The sequence below is a fragment of the Tachypleus tridentatus genome, chromosome 1, assembly GCF_004210375.1.
Source record: "Tachypleus tridentatus isolate NWPU-2018 chromosome 1, ASM421037v1, whole genome shotgun sequence".
NCBI lineage: Eukaryota > Metazoa > Arthropoda > Merostomata > Xiphosura > Limulidae > Tachypleus > Tachypleus tridentatus.
In genome coordinates, this window is record NC_134825.1 from 149,283,924 (window position 1) to 149,304,067 (window position 20,144).

The window sequence follows — 20,144 nt, forward strand, 5'->3', positions numbered from 1 at the left end:
GCGCTTTTTATTACGTAAAGTTAAATGTTTATCGTATAGATATCACATGTACTGTTATTTAAGTATTAATTTCTTTTATCTAGACATCTAACGCATCTTAGGTTATTAGTGACGAATAAAGAACTGTACATCAAAACCAAGTATTATTATTAATAATAATCGTTTTACAAGCTTTTTGTACTAAGTATCAATTATCTAAGCTTGCGTAGTTTCGTTTAGGAAATTGTCGTTTTGCGTTTCTTTGAAACACTATTTATGTAAGCTGTTTAAGCTGAGGGTCGCGGGTTCGAATCCCCATCACACCAAATATACTCACCATTTCAGTCGTGATGGTTTTATAATGTGACGGTCAATCCCACTGTTCGTTGGTAAAAGAGTACCCCAAGAGTTAACGGTGGGTGGCGATGACTAGCTGCTTTCTCTCTAGTCTTACATCGCTAAATTAGAGACAACTAGCGCAGATAGCCCTCGTGTAGCTTTGCGTGAAATTCAAAACAAACCAAACCAATATGAGCTGTCATATATGATTTCACGTTTATATAATTGAAAAAAAGATAATTTTTTGTGCTCCAAATACTTTGTTTAGCAAGAGCTTTTTTCATAATAAAATAATAGTTGTGTGTTAAATAACTCTCGCTTTGAATAATTTAGTGTATGCATAGTAAATCTTGGATCTGATAAAATTCCAGTCTGATAATTGGAGCTTAAATCTATAAATTAATATATAAAACACTGTCTTGAATACCGTAACAATATTTCCTAGATTTGCAAACTGAAGAGTGCTAGAAATAAACACTGAAACTCTCTCCTTTTTTTTCCACCTTCAGCCACAAGAAGACAATGACAGAGACTCGGGCACAGAATCTGATGACGAAGGAGCCAAAGTTAAAGAACTTCAAAAATGTTAGTAACATGCTTTATGTAGTACTTAATGACACGAACTAAATCATTTTATGGCTTACCTAAATCAGGGATCTCGTGCTACCTTTTTAAAATAAATACTTAATGTCAACGTATAGCAAAATGTAACAGTAATGTCTGGTGCGTGTTTTTCTGTGATAGTATTTTGGAAGCATCGTATAATAATAATAATAATAATAAATAAAATCAAACAGTAAGAACGTCAGCAGATCTTGGCAAGTTCTAGGGCTGCAAAAAATCCTTTAACGATCACAACTAATAATTGACCGGAGGAACGTATTCTACTTTGTGTTTTCAGTTGTGTACCATTTTGGTTAACTAAATTTTCCAATGAACCACCATGCGCAGTAATAAAATTGCAAAATTTACTCTGAAGCGGTGGAACTTGCAAACCATTTTTACTACATTAGGATATTACTTTATGCAGGAAAGTCCTAGAATCCTTCCGTTTACTTCCACTCTCAACACTCTTGTGTACTGTAGGCTATTTGTATAGTCTGAATTAACTTGTAACATGTTTGGTTTTTACCACATCCAACACCCTCATGTACCACCCGTTGTAGACCACTACCGTAGGCTATTTGTATAATCTAAATTAACTTGTAGCATGTTCGGGTTTGCATATGTAATCTTGGTTAGTACATAATTAGTGATTTTCTTGCAGTTAACACTAACTTGAGTGTTTAAGTTACGTTTCAATTAGTCTGCATCACCTCAAACTAGTTGGGGAACGTGTGTTCTTACATAGCCTTAAATGCATAATTCTTAAACTTTAAAGATAATTTAACATTTAATTTCAGTTATTTTAGTCACTATTGCCAAACTCCTTTAATTCGTATCAACTTATTCGTTGTGACTTCTTATATAACTGGCTTCTGTGGCCTTCTCACATTTATCCTAATAAGATTATAGTGTTCAGATCTTTCAACTCTAGTGTTATTTTTGTTAGTAATTATTCGTCTTCAGAGCACAGTTATTCATTCACCTTTTTTTACCAGCAGATTGACCATTTAAAAATCTTATTTGCGAGGTTAATGCCTTTCGAATAACTTTTCTTAGTCATGAATATCATATTAAGCCACGTGCACAGTGGCTTAATAAGATGTGTTGTCATGATTGACCCACAACCGATGAATTTTGGCGAAGTCGCTTATTACATTTTTTGTTAAAATCCAGTCTTGGTTGATACCGAATGACTTGCTGCATAATCATGATTTACTCAAAATAATAACATATCCTATAATCATGATCGGACCTCGAATTTCTCATAAAAATTAATCAAAGTTCTGAATATTTACTGTGTAGGTAGGACAAGTTAAATTGCTGTATATATCCACGACTGGGATTTCAGCTAGCTAATCTCTTGTTGTGTATATAATGGATTAGTTTTAGTTTTCGTTAGTTTAAAAGTATTGTTTCGTTGTTTTGCCAGAGTGTACGCACTTAGTGATGTGACTAATTATTTGGCATGTTTTGAAGTTACGGTCAACTTGATATTGTCCGGCAGTATTCTTACAAAATGTTATGATGTTTCCAAAATACACTGAGCTTATTTTGTATTTATTTTATTTACTTGCTACCTTTAACGTTGTACACTCGTCTTATAACATGATTCTGAAATCCCAAGACACGACTCAAAATATTGATTGATTTCAAGACTATATCTGATTGATCAGACAAGAAGAAGAAATCATATTTTGGAAATGCTTGTTTTTGAGTCGCCTCTTGAGCTTTTAGGGTAATTGTTTAATAATAAAATCTAATTTTTTACATCAGAAGATGTCTATGTTATAAGTTTAGTGGAAAACTGAGTTTAAGATGTAGGTGCAGTGGACGGGCGAGTGTGGTTATTTACAGGATCTGTTTTCATACTTGAGATTTGGTCGAGTCTCTCAGGGTGGTAGTACTGTGCTGACGTACTTTGTAACCAGTAATGGTCTGGACAGATTTTAATCTACTAGTTGTTTTTAGAAATATTGGTAGCAGTAACGTGCCAAGAAGACTCGTCTATGATATAAAGTATTAAAAGTTGGGCGCTTGGCAGTTGTATTAAGTATACGAAAACAAAGGGAACAAATTATCAGTTTTTTTTCTTATTTACAATAATAGAAAAAAGAATGAAAAATTATATATTTCATATTTGATGGATATCTGTGAATTAGTCAACAAACGACTGTTTATTAGTTAGTGTATGTTCGTTGTTTGTGGCAACACAGAGACTGTCAGTTTCGAGTGACATGAAAATATGCTTTGCAGTAAAGTCCTTCACAAGGGGAGGGGTGGGGGCTCAGTGCCACGTTGAACCTGACAAAGCTGCATTTAATGACATGGTATCAAATAGGAAGATATTCCACTGCAATTTGATAATGCCAGACCCCCCCCCCCTGTTGGGATTGGGGAAGTTTGAATGAGTATTTGTTTATCTCGCATATGTCCTGACCTAGCATTTATTTTCAAGGGCAGTGTGCGCGGATATCATCTTCGGATAGCTGTTGTTTTAAGGCACATAAGATGTTCCTAATAAATTTGGTAAATCATATTTCAAAGTATCATGATGTAGCCAACAAACTGAAAAATCAAACAAACTGCACCATAGATGTTTGTTGCCTAATTTGGAGGGCCTAATGGCTAATGTGCAGTCGTTGATGCGTTATACGACATTATGCAAGTAGTGATCAAATCGCACTATTCGATGAGAGTTGTCCAAAAATTGGTTGCAGGGACTGATAAGTTCTATTCCCTCTAATTAATAAATTTAAGTATCTGTAGCTAAGATAACTTTTTTGTGTGTAAATATTTGGCGAAGGCAATTTAATAGTTTTTTTTTTTGTCCTGAGAGCTTTTTGGATGGGTAAAGGTAATTTTTCCACTTACAGATAATTGCATGGTTTACTAAGACATAATTTATGGTCTGTGTTTAAAGCACCTGATAGTGAGTTAATAGATGAATTTATCTGGGCATTAGCATGTATACATGTGTGTGTGTGTACATATATAATGACAAATTAATTATGGAGGGTTAATAATAAAGACGTGTAATTAAATTTCTAATCAATGTCTTCAGAGAGCTTATCATTTGAGAGAATTAATAAACAGTATTTATGTAAATTTGTTAGGACTAAAACTAACTATTTCTCGTGTTTGATTGATAAGTGTTTTAATATGCATATTTATAAGTTATTGTTAAAAGTACGAGGATAAAATAATTCCAGATAGGAGAAGGCGTCTTGTGTTACCATTCGGACACCATCTTAACTGGTTGTGGGCTAACCTTTTGGCTTTTATCGCAGCTTATATTGTTAGTTACTCACCGCTAGCCAGTGGCACGTTTTGGATGTAATGTGCTGTTACATCTTTTTCTAATTAGCTCGAAATACAACAAGATTACAGGATTTGTCCTCTGCTTCTCCGAAACTTTGTAAATTATACATTTGTATCAAGGGTGAGGATCTGGGTTAACAATTGGTTATTCTGGACAGTAACCACTTGTCCCAAACGACTGCTTGATATAACCTGTAATTTGTCATGATGTATTAATATTACATTGGAGTTGTGGTTATTTTCCAAACAAAAAATGCATCAATGTGGGCGGTGCTGATATTTCATTGAAACCTGACCAGTGGTCAGTTGTTTCTCCAGCACACCGCACATATATAATGTGTGTATAATAAGAGATCGAGAGAGAATTTTAATACTTAAGACTTAAGTGAAATAAAACAAAATCAAAAGGAAGGACTGTGTTAGAAACAGCAAATCTAAGTCGCTGATTAATATTAATTTGTTATAAATAAAAACAAGCCAAAACAAAATGAAAAACGCTGCACCAATAGAAAGGATCCCCAGGATGCACGCTATAATGTAGGATATAAAATGTACCCTAGGTTTTGGAGGTAACTGCGGAAATAGGACCCACATTGAAGTGGGAATACACCGTCTATTAGTCTTAACATCCGTTTGCCAGTCTCGCATAAAGGAATATCAATAGAAATTAAAATAATATAAATTAGGAGAGGAAAATGTGGGTGCAGAAGCCCACAATGTCCCACATCTATATCACCCTTCACTGTTTGCGGTGAGTTGTGGGAAGGTGGCTGCTTTCCCAAGTAGGGAAGAAGAAGAAAAAATTAAAATAAGTAAAAAACAAACAAAATATAAGGTGCTACCATTTGGGGATAAGTTACATTTATCCTATGAAGTTAGCATTCCATTCCCCATTATACATATTTATGTATTCGACCGAAATAATAACCATAATGTGGTAACAGTTATTGAATGTAATTACAAATGAAAATACACTTAAATTTCGCACTTTAAGTATTCATTATTCATACAATATAAAAGTAATTAAGGTGTGTGCAACAACCGCTTCTTTATCCTAAACATGATATTAAATACAAATACTCTCCGTGTAAGAAGAACACGGCTTTCACTAGGTCTGTACATGTGGGTTTGATTGTATCTTTATTTACATAACTTCTGCGGACTTACAACGCTAAAAATCGGGTTTTGATACCCGTGGTGGGCATAGCACAGATAGCTCATTGTGCAGCTTTACAATTTACATAATTCGTAAATATATTACCAAAAATGGAGTTCTTTAAACAAAACAACTTTTATTGAAAGATACCACTTATATATATATATATAAACACACACTTTATAAATAGATAAATAGCTCAATAATAATCATTTAATGCATTTTCGTTCCTGATAAGTCATTATATGACTACAGATGACTGAATATCGGTGCAATCCGATCATTTGTTTTCGTTTAGTACTTCCCAGAAAAATGACAAATGAATACTGCGGTTAATAATTACTAGTACAAAAAACAGCCTGTAAGGAGCGTTTCTGCTAGTATGTATAAATAAAAATAATTAGGTGGAATGAAACTTACGGTTCTTAAATCTCTCTCTTATTCCATAATGACTTCAAGCGACTACCTATTGTAGGAAGAATACCCTTTGTAGTAATGCATCATTAGATTAACACAAAATATTGTGGGTAAAGCTCCATTATTTGTCGGAATTGTGTTGCCCTTATACATTTTATCATGCTTGTTCGTTTATAGGTAAGCTGGTTGTAGATCTACATTTGTTCTTATATAAAATAACTCTTGTGTTTTATCTAGACATGGAAAACGGAATACATCACGAGGTTAAGAGAGAGAGACATCGAGTGGTGAGAAGTTCTCCGGTGGATACAGATGAGCCTGGAGACACCAGTAGTGAGGGAAGGCAGCAACTGTCTCGAGCCTCCAAGACTGATGTGGATAGCCCCTTACCAGAGTCTATTCTAGACTCTGCCCTCCCCAGTGACAGTGACCATAACTTTGATCACCACAGCTCTGAAGAGGAGCTGGAAGTGATAAACTGTACCAGTGGTCTGATCACCAGGGGAAGAAGTAACACCTGCCCTGAGAAGAGAAAGTGGTCTCAGGCAAACTGTTGTAGCGCCGCTGAAAATTCGGGCTCATCTGATGATGAGGTGCGGGACCTGATGTGTTTCTCAGCTCCTGTGGAGTTTTGTGCTTCCCCACCTGCAAACGTACACAAGCCCACCCAGTCTCTGTCCCCACCACCCAAAGTGTTTCATTCGGCCGCAGCCAACATCCAGGCTTTTGAGGTATGTTCAGTGTCATCTCGTAACCATTCTCCAAAGAAGATACATCGACACGTTGCATCCAACAGCGTTAGAAGGAACAACGTTCAACGGCCATGTCTAGACTTCGAGAAGATGCAACAGGTAGGAAATTTGTTTTTATTATTTTAAAAGGGAGACTCTGATTATACCTGTTGTTGAAGGATGATACGCCTTGAAATAACATAACAATTCAAATACTTGTACACATCGATATGCAAGACTAAGAGAGGAGAAACAGATAAAATTATGTAATTAGTTATTGATTTCACGTGAGTTTAACATCGTCTAATATTCCACAATACGAGCTTTTATTTCACACATATTAGTTAGAATTAAACCTTTATTACAAACTGCCATGCAAGCTTAAATATTGGATTATCAGGATCTCTGTAATGATGACTGCACTAAGGTCGTGCGTGATGCTCGTGCAGGTAGGTATCTTTTCTATACGTATGTATGCCAGTTATATTACAATAAGTTGACCCACTTTTTGTTTGACTCGAATAGGTAGTGTTATACGTAAACTTTAATAGCTGTACTTTTGATAACCAGGACAACCATCTCGTTAATGATATTTGATAGGGATATCTCCAACTTTTATGCTATAAGTATTAAGAGTAAGCGAAACTAGAAACTGTACTTAATATCATGCAAGAGAAAATTGCAAATAAAAACGCTATAGCTGTTGGAAAACTGTCACGCTGCCTGCTGTATGAAATTGGATACTTGCCAAAGGCCTTCCAACTTAGGACTTATCCAAACTAATACATGTTAAAATATTTGTATTTTTGAGAACACTACACCCAACAAATGTGACACCCTATAGGGGAGTATACTAGGTAGATATATCATCTCTTTTAAACACAATACAGATAAATTGTGTAAGTAACGAAATGCTACAATGTATGTTTACACTTTCCTAAAAAAAAAAACACTAGTAATAAATTATATGGCTTAATATTTATTTCTTACTAAAGCAAGTCATATTCGTACATGAAACTTAAAACCAGCCGAGTGATGATTATAGCGGGTTAAATATCCTGTTATTGTAGTCTGTCATAATGATAAGAACTCTTTGCAACCGTTGGATTCCCTCGCTGTTAGATTTTTTTTTACTGTAATCCCAATAACATCTCACGAGATTTGGTCAGCTAACGAGATTTAGGTTAGTTCTAAAAACACTCGTTAATTTAACAGTGCAAATAACATTTATTGTAGAAATATTAAATTGTAAAAAAAGTGTTCGTCAAACATTCTAACCAATATAGTTAATAAAAATAACATTAAAAAGTATAATTATTTATAGAAATTACGTGATTTGTCTCATGCACTATCGTATATATCTAGTTCTTAAAACAACTAGACACCAGTATATTCAATTTTATATAAATCGCCCAACAATGTATTGTGGCCAATGAAAGTCGGTTAAACATGTCTGACAGTGTGACCTGTTGCTCCATAACTATTATCTACAAAGCTTGGTCGCAGAGCGAAAAATAATGGTATTTTAACTGAAATATAACCAAGTTAAATGTAATAATAACAACACGTTATGACTTGTGTCTAATGACTCCTCGTAGCGGGAGACCAGAAGTAACACTTAAAATCGTAAATGGTGCCCGAAATGTAGAGGTGGCGATGAACCTTTAGATGGCTAGCAACAATACCGTACAGGTATATTCGTAGGTTGAGGTTCCCAGGAATATGGAGACAGATAACCATAACAACGAAAGCGCTTATGAATTGAACTTCACAAAAGGTTCTTTTCTGGCAAATTCTGTTCTAAGAAGGAACTTTATATATATTTATATTTTTTTATCAAACAAGGTAAGACAGGGACACAAACTGTTTAAAATGGTACGAGGCACGTGCATGTGCTGGGTGGGGGTTACTGCAATTTTTTTTAAACGTCTCGTTCAGTTATGAAGATATCTCTGTAAAAAAAATATATTTTAATAAAAAAAAGACTTCTCTTTCTTCAGGCGCAACCATGATTTTGAAGCCCGGTAGTGAATAACTCGTGAAATCTAGGTTAACATTTTCTTGTGTTTTTTTTTTTTAAAGGCGAAATTAACCTTCCTATTAGTAAAGAAAATATTAATTAATTCAGAACTATAACTATATACTTGGTATTTTTATAACATAGTATTAAAATGACATATAAACAACGTAATATATTGGCTTCAAAATTATTTTCTGTCATCGAAAAGTTTAAACGTATGTTTATATAATTTTCAAAAAAATTTTTGCATTATTATTTTTTCAGAATTATGACTTTTCCACGAGTCGTATTAACACCTTGAATCCAAACTGCTTGCAACTGGGAAGCATTTAAGGGCAGCTCTTAGCTGTTTAACTTATACCTGTTAATAATAACATTAAATATGGTGTATTAAAATATAATTTCACCACATATTTATTATTAAATTACAAAATAAATTTTACCGGCAGAAAACATAACCTCTTCTTCTGTCAGATATCTCATTTAGACCTTCATAAAAGAATAATGTACCATAAAAGTTGCACTGACAATCTCCCCAGTAGGTGTATGGCAACACTATAATAAATACCTCACTCCTACTACTTACTATACACACAGGTTATCAGAGTATAAGAACGTTTATCGAACAACTTAAGTAACCATGGCACAGATGTTAGCTGTAGAGTTTACTTGTATACTGGTTAATCCAAAACTTGTGGTATCTTGCTGTAACTTCTTACCTTAAACACAGTATTTATAACTGTCTTGAAATCTCTGGGATGTGTAATTAGACAATGAGCTAGCTTCCTTGGTTTATTTATCTATGACAGTAAATTATGCGAGAATGATGGGGTTTGTCCCTAGTTTTACGGCCGGGCATAGCCAGGTGGTTAAGACACTCGAATCCCCGTCACACCAAACATGCTCGCTCTTTCAACCGTGGGGGCGTTATAATGTTACAGTCAATCCCACTATTCGTTAGTAAAAGAGTAGCCCAACAGTTGGCGGTGGGCGGTGGTGACTAGTTGCCTTCCCTCTAGTCTTACACTGCTAAATTTGGGACGGCGAGCGCAGATAGTCCTCGTGTAGCTTTGCGCGAAATTCAGAACAAACAAACCAAAACCCTAGTTTTACTGATTTGGATCACGTATTTGAATAACTGGAAACTTCAAGCGCAATTTGTTGATTCACAATCAATTTTTTTTTTTCAGTGAACTTCTTGAAATATTTAAATTTCAACAAAGATGAGAGCCGTGGGTTAGTGTCAAAATGTTTGTAGTTTTAGTTTCATTCAAGATATTGAAGTGTTTTATTGTGAGCTCGTGTATCAACAACAAAAACACACAAACGCAAAACACATTGCACTGTGCAGTATTCTATTGTTAGATCATACGATGTCTGTCCCATGAACAGTTTCATACATTATAACCCATACTTCCATATTTTCAAGTCTTTATAATTTTCAAAGGCACTATTCGTGAATATTATTTAATATAATGAACGGTACCTTAAATTTTGTTCTTTAAACAGCTGTCACACATTTCACAAAAACCTGACTTTTTAAGTTGTATATTTATATCGTATATATTGTATATTTGTGTTCTGTTAAGGAAACTGATTGGAGAAAAAAAACATTAATATTAGAACAAGTTGTTTATAAACAGTCGTTTTAACATCTTCATTAAGAACACAATGCTGCTATTAAATCTCGTATTTTTCCGGATTATCTACTGTTTAAACACTTGTTAATATATTTTAATGTACATAGTCCGATTTTAGGTACTTTTTGTTTTGTGTTTTTCTTTTTTTTTAATAGAGATAAATAAATTTTAGTCAATCGGATCAAATTTTTGGTTTACAGACGTTTATATTTTATTTTCAAATGTTATGCTAGATCTTACATTAAACGTGTTCTTGTGTTAATTGACGCAAATGTATCAAATTGTCATGGATGTCGTTGCGGTTATTGCTTGAGACATAATTGTATATAAAACAGCATTTGTTAAATCTGGAATTTTAAAATTAACTTTACATCTACTTGATTTTCAAGTACGAGCAAATTGAAATTTGTTACTATATTTTGCTATGGTTTGGAAAATTATATTTTTCACCAATTTTTTTTTTTTTTTTTCCACCAACTTTCCTTACTTGTTGTGGAAACTGCATGCAACCCAAATTCACTCAGGTGTTAAATAAGACAAAATAAGGGATTTCAGAAATACGTTATTCGGTAGAATGACTTTACGGTTCCAGCGGTGATCGATTTTTAAAGAGTAACTCTTATTATCGATCTCTCGTGCACAACAGCACGTGGCTGTTGAACTGCCCCTCCATGCCTTTAACTTAGAAAGGACGTCCTTACCCGCATCTGGTTGGCATGGTTACCACCAGTTCCAGCCGTCTGTGTGATCTATTTTTAAAACTTTTCGATTATTGAAATTTTATTTCCTACTTTGGCGACTTCTTCATGCATATATTCAGAGTCTAGGCTGTTAGTATTTTAAACAGAACTTATATCCAAGTTTAAAGGTAGGGTGTGAATGAACTTTTAAGTAGAAAATCTTTCAACGAAAAAGTTTTATCAGTCGAAATAAATATCAAACCGTCTAACACGACTTTATGACAGTTTTTCTCAATTATTAAACAGCATTAAGTTGTTTTGAAAAAAAATCACTGTAGTCTAGATATAATACGATATGTTTATCTTCGAATAAGAAAATAATTAGCAAACTCTTCATGGCAGCTTTAACAACAAACTTTAGATTAAACAGATAAAGATATGTTATCTATTGTTTTAATTATTTTAGAGCAGCATGTAAATTGTAGGTAGTGTTAGTGACAAGAGTTTGATGTGAAGGTTTACTGTACTTGGATGTATAGTAGGTAGTTTTTAGGTCCTGGAACAAACATTCGTTGCACCTGAATGCCTAGCAGGTAGATTTTAAGCCCTGGAACAACAGTTTTCTGTATCTGTATGTTTAGTAGGTAGTTTATTTTGTTTTTTTTAGGCCTTGGCATGAAGCATGAATTTTAAAATATTCATAACCATCACTGTTTAACAAAACGGTTATATTATATACTTAGATTTTTTTTCATAATATGCAGATTTTTATGTAGTAGTTATTAAATGGTTTATTGTAACTCATTGTCTTTCGGCCAACTGGACCTGTTGAGTCTTTAAATGTAGATACAATTAATAAAAGGGTTTTATATTTCAAAACGTGTTTGATTTAACAATAAAAACAAAGTGTATGTTAAACTACGAGAAGTTGTTTTTTGTAATACTAGGCCCACACTCCTCATTTCGAGGCAGTTTTCAACTTCAAGGTTAGTTGGCAACGTTCCAGCAACTTTTATGATGCAAAAAAAAAAAAAAAAACGCACGTGTAATTTTCCTGCTTTTCTTCTGTTCATTTGCTGTGCATGATTGGTTTGCTATTAACATGTTTTGATTTGAAAGTTACAATAGTTTTAGCCTAGTCCGCTTTTTCTGAAAGCATGCTAAACACATCCTTCTGGCATTCTTTGTTTTGCAGATAAGAGTGCGGCTGTTGTGAGCCTGTTAGTGATGCACGTATGTAACCTGCACTTGCCTTGTGCGGCACGAGGCAAGCCGGCTGCTGGACAACTCCACGAGAGGAACGTGTGTGTGGAGGAAGGACTGGTTTCGCGTGCCATGTCTTGGAGTGTGCTACCTCATCAATGCATGTAGTTTGTTGGTAGACCATATGTGACTGTATATTTTTAAATAGCCGCTTTATATGCACAATGAACTCGAACACTCATTAATGAGAATTTTGCAAGGAATTTTTTTTTCGATGATCTCTTTCACTGTCGAACACCTTGTTGTCTTTTTTTCTTTGTGCTGGGTAAACAATTTGGTTATGAAAAGCAAAAAAAAAAACAACAAACAAACAAAACAACAACAATGTAAATAAAACATTAATATTAAAATTGTTTGTACACAAACTTCGTTTCTGTGTCTTCGCTTTCGGAAAATTGTTGCATAAAAAGTTTTGGCTGTATTTTATTTTCATAAGTCATATGTTTTTATGTAATTATTAATTCGTAGCATCAAGTTTACATAAAATTCATGTTACGGTTAATCTGATAACAACAACAGCAATTCAAACAGAATACAGAGTCGATTTTGTTTTCCATCCAATCAAATTGTAGCTTAAAGAAACTTTTCATAATTTGTGTCAACCAAATGATAAGTGTAGAATACTGACAATATGATTAATAAAGCAGTATTATGGCCACACACAACTTTTTAATAATATTCAGAATTTAGATAAGCACAATAAGTTGAAAATAAATGTTCTTTTTATAACTATTAGATTTTTATTTTGCAGAAAGTTCCGATGATTTCTGTTTGACTTGAAATAAAATTTATAAATCTGGATTGAAGGACGATATCAAAGTTAGTCATACAGGTCCACTTGTATGACTATAAAGGTTTCATTAAGCTTACTTTCAGAATTGAGGTATTTATTGTGCGTATCAAATATATTGCTAAAGCCACGCGTCTCTCATAATTTAAGTGCATAAAATACTATAGATGATTCAGAGGGAAAAACGTTTTTACCTATGGAACTGAATCACTGATATGTGTTTACTAACCTGTTAAGTAATCCAGCTGATCTAGGTATGAATGATATTGAAAAGAATGTGGACCCTTAATATGTTCATTAAGCTGGCTGATCTGATCCATGTGTGAACGACATTGTAAAGAACGTGGACCCAGATAACCATAGTAAATGAAACATGTAATGTATTTCTGAATGGGTTTTGAATGGCTCATTAAACCCACTGATTATGCCTCTTACGCTAAATAGAATTTATCTTCTATTTAGGCCATGGTTTTGCCATTTATTTAATTCATTAATTTTTATTCACGCTTTTAGAGCAGAGCTTGTCAGCTGGGTGAATGGTTTGCCCAAGGGTTAATGGGACCAGAATCAGGGTGAATGAGAATAATGGGGGCTTGAATGAGTACTATCAATTAAACTCATGATGTTCTAAAACACGTAGGCCTAAGAAGCCCTGATGAAAATGAAATATAAATCCTCTAACCCGAGCGCTTTGAAAGGTGGGCCTTTCTTCTTCGGGTTTTAACTGGGAACAATCCTACTTTGCTCCTGAAGAAGAAAGGCCCACATTTCGAAAGCGCTCGGGTCAGGCCCGGCATGGCCAGGTGGGTTAAGGCGTTCGACTCGTAATCTGAGGAGCGCGGGTTCGAATCCCCGTTGCACCAAACATGCTCGCTCTTTCAACCGTGGAGGGTGTTATAATGTTACGGTCAATCCGCCTACTCATTGATAAGAGAGTAGTCCAAGAGTTGGCGGTGGGTGATGATGATTAGCTGTCTTCTCTCTAGTCTTACACTGCTAAATCAGAGAAGGCTAGCGCATATAGCCCTCGAGTAGCTTTGCGCTAAAGTCAAACCAGATCAAGCGCTCGGGTTACAGGGTTTCTATTTCCTTTTTTTCAATTAAACTCATTTGTTATTATTACCTGTTCTTGTTGTAGTTTGATAAATATATTATACTTTGTTTATAGTGTACTTGTAATGTGATGAGTATTTCAGTCATAATAACGAATTTTGAATTTAATTTAGAACCTTTCTTTTTCGATCTGGTGTGAGTGAGCTGTTGGGAAAACATGTAAGAGCGAATTATATTGGAAAACGTTGAGAAGCACTGGTTTAGAGTTACATTCAAATGATTGTTAATTTTAAATCTACTTACAAATATAACTTATTTGGAAATGGAGCCTCATTGTTTGAAGAAAATTGGAATATTTACACTTCATAAATAAGTTCTAATCTTGTTTGCCCTTGTTTTCTCTCTTTTTCTGTAGAAACAATAAAATAAGACGTCATGTAGATAACCCAGTACTTTCCAAGTAAGTGTATTTTAATCGTTACTTAAACTCTAAATTGTGAGTTTTCCCACGATGTGGTGTCAAATGTTCACATGAAATCTGCTAGTTCTTCTACTGCTGTTTGTTGTCTAGTTTGGTTTTTATTGATATGCGAGTCTAAAAAGAATCCACAAAACAGCACAGAGATTGAAATTAATTTGGGTTAAAGTTCAAAACTGGTTGTCAAAGTTAACCCATTCTGACGAGAATCAGTTGCTGTTTTCGACTTAATCTTTGTTACTTTGACATAAACAACAAACTTAAGAATTGTAACAAAGAAAACAAGGTTACTTTACCTTTCAGAAAAGGGAACAGTGGATTAGCCTGAAGTTGATCTAAGTGGTATCTCAACCGTCTTCGTCAAGATCCAACCAAGACTTACTACATGTATTTATTACACATAACACTTTTACACTCTCCATCTGCAAAGCAATATAACGCGCAGGATCGTCTTTTGGTGTTTCCATAGTGTTTTTACGTTTATTTCTTACGTTTATAAAAGGGAAGACATAAAAAAATTAATGATATTTGGCCATAAAATAGAAAATATGGGTCAAAATAGAGACAATGTGGGAAAACATTTCGTGAAAACAACAGTTAATGACATTTTATATTTATGGAATGGAAGCTGTAATCCACAGCTGTCCCTCGTTCTAACATTTTTGTATTAGATTAAAAAGGATTCTGTTATTCCAAATTTATAACGAACCTGAGCCTTATTATGTCTCGAATTTAGAGTTAAATCCATCTTGAACTTCTAAAAAACTATTTACTTATCAAGAAAGATTTAAGCATTCTAAAGAAACGACTGGAATAAAGACTACTGTTTGAGGGGTACAAGGTGTTATATAAATATGTATATTTTTTTAAATTTTCTTTCATACCAACACAACTGAGTTTGTACTCACTAAGTGTATCATTGTTCCGTAGTTATTTAACATTTTAGACCAAGGTTATCTAGTTTAGAACAATATATCTTCGAAATATTAATTGGTAAAAGTAGTGCGGCGTTAGAGGTAATGGTTAGCAAGCCATAGCCGCAGAATCTCGCTCCACACTTTGGTGCCATGGGTGCATTATAAGAGTAAAGGTCAGCTCCAACAATTTAGTTCGACAAGAGTTGGCAGTGGATTCTTGTTAACTAAATATTTTCTTTGGAAGCCCGTAAGTTCCAAAGTACTGACTGATATGCGTGGGTACCTTTGGTGTGTTTTTGTACAAAAATTCTGAAACAAACGAGCATTATTCGCTAGTTTTGAAACTGTCAAACAACAACAACAACAACAATAAAAGCAAAACAATCTCGTTTAATCTATCATATTCTAAGTTAGTGATCTAGGAAACTTGTTACTCTTAACATATTGATAGTTCAATATGATTTTTAGAGAATTAGTAAAGTAATATCATAGAGGGAACTTTGCACGTGTTTTAGGGCGCGAATTGGTGCTGGATTCGAGAGCTGGAGAGCTGATTTTAAATCCTAGTGAAACCATATCACCCCCTCCTCCTAATTTAAGCTGTAAGTGCGTTGTAGAAGTGACAGTTAATCCCTTAGTATGAATTGTGGGCGGTAGGTAGCCTTAGTACAATTATCTTTCAAACAAAATTTAATTGCATTTTGATGAGAATTATTTTAGTATTACAATTAAAAATAAGTGTTTATAAAATATTTTAGGAATTTAAACATACAACCTGTGTAAATCCACTGTGACGAAATTATGTAAATATGCAAATTCTTTCGAATTTTTTTCTTTCACTTGAGACCAAAAACTATCCTTTCGTCAGAACACGATCACTAACAACATTTTTACATGTAAAACTAACAGGACAAACAGAGAAGTAACGCATGTAGGAGCTCAAAATATTCTAACCTTATTTGGCACAAAACCTATCCAGTTAATGTTCTTGTGTCAAGAAGTAGAAAAAAAAAATCAAATGGCAAACCAAGAGATCTGAAAATACTGACTGAGGTTTAACCAGTAATTCTATCAGCAATACGATTTCGCTTGTATTGTCGTGCACCGACCCTGTCATCCTGTCGTTCTCTACGTTTAGTGAGATTTCTTCTGTTGTCTCGTACGGTTAGAACCGTCAGTTCTCTGGCTGCTGTTCCTGGCAGAAGTAATGGCTCGCTTGATTGAGATAATGGAAGAGAGGTAACAATAAGAAAAAAAACAAACAGGAGCTGAATACTTGGCGTTCTAAATCTGGTTTTCTGTCTGGTTTTGTCTTGTCACGATATATATGATAGAACATTTTCATCAATGATTACTATTTGTAATTGTGAAAAATATTTAAAAAATATATAATAACATTTTCTGTGTTATTAATTGAAAATTTTGGCAATTATGGGTTAACGATATATAAGTATTGTTTCACCTAATATAATTTGAACAGTAATATAAAACGTAAATATCTGCTTTTTCACCTGTGATCAGTAAATTATTTTTTCGTTATCTAATTCATTGGTGATTAGTGAGTGCAGAGCTTTGTTGGAAAGTGTCTCTTATTGTTTACCGACTTATTGACCAGTTTTGTCAACTGCTTAGATACTGAAGCTTTGTTGGAAAGTGTCACTTGTTGTTTACTGACTTATTATTATTGACCAATATTATTAACTGGTTAGATATCTGAGTTTTGTTGGAAAGAGTCGCCTGTTTACCAACTTATTATTGTTGACCAGTATTATCGGTCGGTTGGTTACTAGTATTTGGTTCGGCAATTTAACTGGTTGATTAGTCAGATTTACTGGTTATTAGGTCTACGTAGTTTCAAATTGTGGATATTTTTAAATTGTGGCAGCAGTTAAGCAGGAAGTGTCGAAAAGTTTTAGTTTGTACATTTGGGCTAAGAGTTTATACTTATTAGGTGTATATCATTTTCTGTTATTGGAATTAGATAAAACATGCAGACCCATGGAAGATCTGTATGCACGAGGACTAGAAAATTAAGCAATGAAATTATAAAAAAAAAAAAACAACTAATACAAACAACACTTATAAAAGTAACGATCTTTATTGGGTGAAAATAAACCATAGATAAATCACACAATAAATTACCAATGTGGTAGAAAATAAGAATAAATGGAACACGCACATACACAGGGAAATTACAGTGTAGCAATAACGACTAATCCCTGTCGGAGCGACTTGTATAGCCAGATTTCTTACACCAGTTTCTCTGTCGGGAAATAAACCTTAACAACAGATAATTCTGTTGCATTAACAAACTATTGTGGTCAAACTTGATTTTCAGCTTTTACACATCAACGCTTTTCTACACTAGTTGCATACGAATCAAGTAAGCGTTGTACCCACATTTTTTCCCTCTCTGAAGTTGTTGATTGTCTACCTTTTTTGTCGATTTAAATACCGCATTAAGAAGAATTTTGAAGTTACGAATTCTACTTAAACTATATAACGTGTGAACTTAAAGTATGGCCATCGTTAGGTGATGATGACCGTAAATTGACTTGCCCTCGTGAAACACGTTTATTTATAGAACGATTAACAAGAATGTCTGATAAACTCCATATTGGAAATCACCGAGTAACTTCGTGTACTTTTAGCCCGGAGGCGCTTTGTGTTACCTACAAATTAAACAATTATAGTTGTCACACAAGGGCATAACGCGTTTAGGTCAAGAGCATAGATAACCCATTGTGTAGCTTTGCGCTTAACAACAAAGAAACAATTCTTTATTTCTCTCCGTGGGTCAGCAATAAGTCTACGAAATTACAACATTGAAATCCGGTTTAAGATTTCCCGTGGTAGACACAGTGCAGTAGTTCGTTGTGTAATTTTGCATTAAAAAACAACAATAACGAAAAATGATACCATTTACTTTAAGTACATGACATGAAACGTATGCACTCTACGGGTGAAGAGATATTAATGACAAATGTATTTTCATGCGAAACCAGACAGGTGGAGATAGTGTTCTAGATCGGTTTACCGATATATGCCGGTGTATCTTGTCCCAGTTACCTATCTTTACCGGTATGCGTATTTTAACTCTTCCTAGGGCCTGGCATGGCAGGTGGTTAGAGCGCCTGACTGTCAATCCCACTTTTCGTTGTAAAAAGAGTAGCCTAAGAGTTTGTGGTGAGTGGTGACGACTAGCTGCCTTCCCTCTAGTCTTATCACTTCAAATTTAGAGAAGGCTGGCGCGAAATTTAAAACAAAAAATTATTCCTGACCTCGGCTCAAAATTGGAGGACAATCTCCAAGAGTTACTAACGTTCGCATACTCGTGAAGTATTTTTCGTTTTTTTTTTTCTTTTATTAATACAAAACACTCTTAGAATTATATTTTAACAAAGAATGTAAGACTGATGTACGCCGCTGGCTCAGAGGTTATGACTGGAGGTTTGTAGTGTGAGAATGGTTTGGAACCACTTGAGTATATATTAGATGTACTTCCGCATGGTCCCCGAAAATGTTGTTTCAAAACTAAATAAAACTAAAATGAAGAGTAACAAATATTTTTGTCTTGCTTTTCGCCCGGTATGGCCAGGTGGTTAAGGCACTCGACTCCTAATCTGAGGGTCGCGGGTTCGAATCCTGGTCGCACCAAACATGCTCGCCCTCCCAGCCGTGGGGGCGTTATAATGTTACGGTCAATCCCACTATTCGTTGGTAAAAGAGTAGTCCAAGAGTTGGCGGTGGGTGATGGTGAATAGTTGCCTTACTTCTAGACTTACACTGCTAAATAGTCCTCGTGTGGCTTTGCGCGAAATTCAAAACAAACCAACTTCCAGAATTTAAGTTGTTATTCTTCGCGTTTAAGTATGATCCGATTCCACGTGACTTATCTGTAATTAAAATAGCGTAAGCGATTTTAATCAGTTAAGTTGTGTTGCCTCTGGTTACCATGTAGTGGCAGGTGAGATAAACTGTATTGTACTGTATATGCAATTTTCACAAGATATCTAATTCATATCTGTTCCTTCATGATTACAAGTGTTTCATCTGTTTGGCGCCTCCTGTATTTCAGCGATAAGTTTGCAGTTAAACATTAACCAATATAATGTACTTTTATCTGTGCAGCAACCACCACAGGTATCGAAAGCTGGATTTTATAGTTTAAGCTTTCAGACCTACCGTTACGTTACCAGAGGGAAGCGGTAAGTCATGGACTTGTAACGCTAAAAATCGACTTCTGAGACAAGTGTTGGGCACTGAATAAGTAGTCTATTGTATTGCTTTCCGCTTAATAATTAAAAAACAATAATCTATTTGGCGTTGCACGTACAAGCTCACACTTTCCATCCAGCGCATCAGCAGAGTCGTAACAAAATCTTTAACTTAATCATGTATTTTGTCTGTACTCAAATGTGCCTACATTGAACACTCTCGTGTACAGATACCTTACACAAACGTTTTGATGTATAGGTGTTTAACACTTGTGTGTTGGGTTCACGAGAATTACTGACTATTCAATACCGTTACGAATATTTGAATAATTTGTCGTTACCCTTTGAGACAAAGGATATCTGATAAACAACCTAGAATCAAATGCTGAAGGATACATTTAAAAAAAGGGGAGGTGCAATGTGCTTCATGGAGTGCAGAAACAGCCCCAACAATGACTTCGAAACAATACCTCTGCTGAATCCGCTAAGTGAAGACCATGGTTACGAAAGAAAAACCTCTCACTCAAAATTCAATTGTGA

The 20,144-nt window shown here is 34.6% G+C and overlaps 1 protein-coding gene across 4 annotated transcripts in view; it reads left to right on the top strand.

Annotated features, from left to right (window-relative positions):
• The window catches only part of LOC143226768 (uncharacterized), a 248,974-nt gene that overhangs the window by 15,706 nt on the left and 213,124 nt on the right, over nucleotides 1-20,144 (top strand). For 2 of the 4 annotated variants that reach the window (XM_076458171.1, XM_076458164.1), the window contains exons 2-3: nucleotides 828-903; nucleotides 6,053-6,666. In XM_076458171.1, the coding sequence (XP_076314286.1) occupies nucleotides 828-903; nucleotides 6,053-6,666 (690 nt within the window). Of the gene's footprint in view, nucleotides 1-827; nucleotides 904-6,052; nucleotides 6,667-12,081; nucleotides 12,515-20,144 lie in introns of those variants that run through there. The other 2 variants (XM_076458180.1, XM_076458189.1) reach the window with 2 other exon arrangements.